The 5,990-nt window shown below is 37.9% G+C and overlaps 1 protein-coding gene across 3 annotated transcripts; it reads left to right on the top strand.

Annotated features, from left to right (window-relative positions):
• Positions 1 to 331: 331 nt before the first annotated feature.
• Positions 332 to 3,637, top strand: LOC131144365 (transcription factor bHLH90). 3 transcript variants are annotated; one of them, XM_058092967.1, is made up of 7 exons: positions 491 to 1,071; positions 1,182 to 1,379; positions 1,520 to 1,598; positions 2,014 to 2,082; positions 2,179 to 2,715; positions 2,815 to 3,045; positions 3,148 to 3,637. In XM_058092967.1, the coding sequence occupies exons 1-7, from the start codon at positions 881 to 883 to the stop codon at positions 3,406 to 3,408; spliced, it is 1,566 nt and encodes a 521-aa protein (XP_057948950.1). In that variant the 5' UTR covers positions 491 to 880; the 3' UTR covers positions 3,409 to 3,637. The 3 variants fall into 3 exon arrangements, with proteins under 3 accessions (XP_057948949.1, XP_057948950.1, XP_057948951.1); XM_058092968.1 differs by having other exon boundaries at positions 536 to 1,071; positions 3,155 to 3,637; XM_058092966.1 differs by having other exon boundaries at positions 332 to 1,071; positions 2,815 to 3,637.
• Positions 3,638 to 5,990: the final 2,353 nt, after the last annotated feature.

Raw genomic sequence — 5,990 nt, 5'->3', positions numbered from 1 at the left:
TTCTTTTTGAAGGGAAGGCTAACAAATATTTCTAGATTGTTCTATAATGGTTTTATACATTTCTTTAAAAATTCACTGTAATTGTCCGCACAAGTTACTTGGATTAACCGACCTTAATCTCTTCAAAGCTTGGGTGATATGAAAGAGATTAGGGGTTTTGATCCATTATAATAGATATGATTTGAACTTTAATCCTTGTTTTGTCCACTAAACCCTGTTTAAGTGCTGAATAATATTGAACCCAATGAAAAATCTTTTTTTGATATGTTTAACCTAAAAATGTCAAACCAACTTCTTCCTTTTTAATGAATCTCAGTTTTCAAAATAAAATGGAAATTAGTAAACTAGTAAGAAAATGGAAGAGCAACTGCCCACATATTCCCCTTCGGGGCTACCCTTCTGAGTCTGGATTCGAATAGTTACCAAAATTGAAAGGAGATGTGATCCTCCAAGCGCTCGTTTTTACCATGCCCAAATCACAAATGATCATGTTTTCATATAGAAAACCAAAAAAGAGAAACAGAGTTCTGTGTCTTTTTATTTGAACGTGCTTTCAACCCTGCTGAAGATGTAGAGTACTGTGGACTGAGAATTGATATTTGGTACTCGTCCCTTCATGATTATGTCAGTATCGCTCCGTATGCACCCTTTGAACCATTCGATTCTGCCTTTTATCCTCATCTGGGTACAGTCAAAACTGCTCTCTGCCATGCCTAGAACAACTCAAGAGAGAGAGAGAGAGAGATGGTACGTACCCAGATTCCACTGAGATATTTGCCATTGATTTTGAAGGACAATGCAACAGGGGAGGGCAGACAGAGGCAGTTAGCTTTGTTGCCTCGGCGTGCCCTTTATCCTCTTGGATTCGGGAAAAGGAGAAATGGAAATGGAAGCGAGGAAAAGCTCTCGTAAACGTCTCAGAGCAAAGGTCTGCAGAGAAAACAGAAGAAGGGTGATTCGAAAAGAGGGCATGAGAGCTTTGGAGAAAGCATTGGATTGCCTCAGACCACTTGTCGAGACCAAGACGTGGGATTACTGCGTTGTTTGGAAGTTGGGAGACGACCCTTCGAGGCAAACATTGCCATTCCATTCTCAAATCCCTATTTACCCGTTTTGGGTTTTGTCATTTTTCCTTGGTCAATTGGGTTTCTTATTTTTTGTATTTTTGATTGATTTTTTAGGTTTGTTGAATGGATGGGATGCTGTTGCAGTGGAGGATATGATCACCACAGTAATGATATTTTGGTTAAAGAGGAAACGGAGGGTTGCCATATACATTTGCCTTCCATTTGCAGGGATACCCACATTCAGCATCACTTGAGGACTAAGGCTTGTGAGGCCCTTGCCCATTTGCCCTCATCCATACCCTTATATGTTGGGTATCTCATTCCTCTCCTCTCCTCTCCTGTTTTTTCCTTCTCCTGTTGTTGTTTGTTTTGTTTTGTTCTTTAAATTTTTATTTTGAGTGTAGATTTGTTCACTTACGACAATCATAGTGACAATGAAATAATACTTGTAGGATTCATGGAGAGGTGGTGGCATCTACCCAACCAAGGTGGCTCAGCCATGCCAATGTGTTGGATTCAAATCTCTCACAGGTAGGTCTCTCTCTCTCTCTCTCTCTCTCTCTGAAGCAGACACGCTTTTTACGTATTCATAGCTTGAGTTGTAGCTGTAAGCTTTATATATGACGATTAATGAGTTTGAGGCCCAACATAAGCTAGCATTGACAAATAGTGATTGAAAGAAACAGAGGTCTATCATGCTTGAAAGAATTGGATAAAGGTTTGAAGTTTCTCATAAAATGGCTTAAAGTTCTATCATATGATATGAGAGGTCCTATATGCAATACTAGACATCTTCTCTTAGCCTTACTGAACCCTTATGCGCTATGTTTAGGATTTCACAAACAGTTTATTTTGAAGGGATGTATCCTACACGCATCCAAAACAAGACGTCGGCTGCAGCTAATGCTGACTTGCCATATCATTAATTGGTTTTTTTCCCAAACAGGAATCATCTGGAACACAAGTTCTGATCCCAGTTGTTGGAGGACTTATTGAGCTCTTCACTGCAAAAAACGTGAGGCCTACTGATTTGGTGTTTTGTGCATGTGATTGCAATCAATATTTCTCCTGGACATGAAAAAATGATTCCTGTTCTTTTTTGTTTTTTTAGATGCCCAGAGATCCAAAGATCATAGAACATGTTAAAGATCAGTGTACTGTCACTTGCGAACAAGAAGCCATAACTGGACACTGCTATACATGCGAGCAGCCTCACCATGAGCATGTACGTAGCAGCACATTTCCTCACTATTATTTCAGTTCCATTCCTGGCACCCAGTCTCCTCCTTCGGCTATACCAATTAGCTCCTGTCCTAGCTTTGAAGGAACATCCAGTGGTTCCAATCATTCAAATGAACATCACGCATTTGATTCAGGTTCTTTGACTATGTCTCACATGGCACTGTCACTTGGCAAATCTCACCGGCCTCCAAGGCCGGAATGGGCTGAAAATTTTCCAAATCAAGAGATTAGTATGGTTTTGGTTGGAGGCAATCATGTTTCTGATAACAAAGCTAATATGAGGGCATCCCAGAGGCCAGAACAGGAAAAATACCAATCGAAAAATCTTGTCACGGAGAGGAACCGGAGGAACAGAATCAGAGATGGACTCTTTACACTGCGAGCTCTAGTCCCCAAGATTTCCAAGGTTAACATGGTCATTTTCACATGTGTCAAGTAGTATTAAACTTAACTATATGTGTTCTTAGTGACACCTCTGATATCTTTGTATGATGACTTCTTTCAGATGGACAGAGCTGCAACCCTTGGAGATGCAATTGGATACATTGAGGAGTTGCAAAAGGAGGTGAAGAAACTCAAGCAAGAGATCTTGGAGATTGATGAAGAGGCCAGCAACTGGAACAATGTTAAATGGCAGACTTCAGAACTGAAGGGAGGATATGGAGGCAAGGGAAATTCACCTGCAATTGGATGCAATGAAAGTCGCTCTCCCACTGGCAAAATGAAACAATTTGAGGTACAAGAACCCACAAATCCTCTAGTTTTCACTTCTCACCCTTCCTCCAAATTTAACACACGCACACACAAGAGGATGCCTTTCCATACTGATTGTTGGCAGGGGCAAGTCGAAGTGCATCAGATAGGCAAAAGCAATTTCTTGCTGAAGATATTGAGTGAGCATAAGCAGGGAGGGTTTGCAAAGCTGATGGAGGCCATTAATTACCTAGGTCTTCAAGTAGTTGATGCCAACGTTACCACGTTTGATGGGAAAGTCTTGAACATTCTCAAGGTGGAGGCAGGATTGAAGGAGATGCAACCAAAGAAATTGAGAGAGTCCTTGTTCAAACTACTAGATTTGATAAAAGATGGGAACCCATGAACAGCAGGGAGCAGTGTTGATAGGATTAGCTACTGAGTTGTTTAATTAACATCATGAACAGAAAAAGAAAAAAATTGCTTAGGATGAGGCTCAAACTAGGGTACTAAGTCTCAACCTTTGATTTGAATTTGTATAGAAAGGAAGGAGTTTACCAAAGTGGTATACTTTGATTGTTATTTACCTTTGAAATGTAAATCTTCAAAGAAGAAGAAGAAGAAGATTGTTGCAAGCAGGGGTTGGCACCGTATATACCAACATGTAATCCTAAAGCTTTTCAAGTTAGGCACTGGGTAAGATTGAGTTATGCCAACTTGCTGGTTACCAAACTCTGATGGAAAATTTAGAATCAAATCTTCTTTTACAACCAATCTACCTACTGGGTGCAAGCTAGATGCACAAACCTGGGGCCTTCTAAATTCCCCTGGAACTTGCTCTCGAAGCTTAATATCCATGAAAGACAAAATGATTTTATGGAGGGGGATTTCTAAATCCTACTAACTAGGAGAAATTTAAAGAACATTATAATATTTTCAATCAACAATAAGGTTGCTCCTTTGTAATCAATTGGTAATGAGTTGGAGTTAAGGAAATAGTCTTTCTGCATAAAGAGTAGGGTTAAGGCTGTGTCCTCCCTCTACCTTCACAAAACGAAATCTTGTGGTCAGAGAATGTCCTTAGGTTCAGGAGAGAAGTGGGCTAAGCCACAAACTGGTTCCATCAAAATTAACCTTAGCACGGATGATTCTAAAGTGTTTGCTGCTGCTATGGTTGCTGTGGTTTGTTGCTGTTTTTTCCTTGGGTGTCTTCCTGAGCCCAAAAAGAAAAATAGTTGCTAGTTGCTACAAATTTGGGTTAGCTAAAAAGCCCAACTTCCGACATTGGGCTGAACCTGGGCCAAGCTTTATTAAAACCAAGTCGTAAGTTTCCCAACCCAAAACAAAACGTGGTTTAGGGCACGCACATTCATATAAAATGCATAAAGCATTGGCTAGAATTTTGGACACTATTAACAAAGAAAAAAAACAAGATGAAGACGAATGTTGAAGTGTTAAGAAGAAGAGATGAATTGAAGAGGCATACTAAGAGGGTAAAACACAGAAGAAAAATATAGAGGTGGATCAGCTACAACCTACAAGCCCTGGATTTAGTACTGTTTGAAATTCATGTCTCGAATTTTATGCACCCATATATGATGCTCGCCAACCATTCATTCAAGTTGAGTTCTATCTATTTGAATTGAGATTTTAATTGTAGTTTAGGGAGGCCATGTGAGAATTTTGAACAATGATGGAGATTGGAATTAGGAAGTTGAGAAAAGGAAGCAAACACATTTTATGTATGGTTTAAGTAATGCAGTAGAGTAAGGGCACATTTAGTTAAGATTTCATATATAGTTTACTATATACAAAAAACAAAGGATACACAAAATTGCATTTGATAAATTATTTTTGAAAATCGTTTTTGAAAACATATTCAAGAACATTTACAAAAAAAAATATAAGTTTTAGGAAACGACTTCAAGGAATTTCCTACTTTTTTGGATACAATGGAAACATGTAGTACGGAGTATAGCCAATATTTATTAGCAATAATTATTTTTATCATTCATAAATTGTCACTTGAATCAACTTGAACTAGACATTCTCAGTGTTTTCATTTCCACAAACAATTCTAAAAATATACAACCAAATTGCATTTTGAGTATAAAAAATACAGAATAAAATTCCTTATTTTCACTTTAAAAAAAAGAACATTAAAATTTATTTTTGACCCCTAACCAAGTGAAGCTTTCCAAGGGTTGTCAACAAAGCAATAGTATATTAAAATATAGAGATTCTGCCAGTGTATATTCAGTACATTTTAAGATGTAATTTCAAAGCACATCCGTGATTGGAAGCTCAATTATTTTCATTTAGAGTTTAGTTTATATACTAGGCTCAATAAATATGTGAATTGAGGTAGACAATAGGTTAGCTGCCACATAGCACTTTGGCAAGCGTTTTCAAAACAACAGAAATCTTCTTGCTGTCACTTGAAGGTTACTTAAATTAGAGTTGTATGGGTTGGGAGAATGTTAATTAGTTGGTAATTACAAGATTTGTTGAGTTTGTAGATGAGGCCTGCTTTCATCTAATTATTGATGAGATAAAATTAGAATCAACTTAGTCAACCTAATGAACAATTAAAAAAATTGAGCGAACCATGTGAAGAGTTTAAAAGGCTTGATCTTATAACTTAATGCAAAAAAAACACTACTTTGATGTTGTGTGTTGGGTTATGACTCAAATTTAGAGTGATTGTCCACTTGAAATCTGTACAAGTTGGGTGCATTAGGGGGTATTGAGGGGCGAAGCCTCCTGTAGTACGATACAGTTTTTTTGAGTCTGAGTGCAAATGTAACTGTATTATCATATGAGGTTATTTGAGAATATCATATGGGGCTATACATACATATTGCAGTCAATGTTTGAAATTTCAAGACAGTTTTTGTTTGACGGTAAAAATTGCAGAAAGGCTCTGTGAACGCATGCACATTGTTGAACCACGTAAAATTGTGTTCTTTATCTCCCATTTAATTTTCT

The sequence above is a fragment of the Malania oleifera genome, chromosome 12, assembly GCF_029873635.1.
Source record: "Malania oleifera isolate guangnan ecotype guangnan chromosome 12, ASM2987363v1, whole genome shotgun sequence".
Classification (NCBI taxonomy): domain Eukaryota; kingdom Viridiplantae; phylum Streptophyta; class Magnoliopsida; order Santalales; family Ximeniaceae; genus Malania; species Malania oleifera.
The sequence above is the reverse complement of the archived record's forward strand: the minus strand, read 5'-3'. Positions and strand labels throughout refer to the sequence as shown.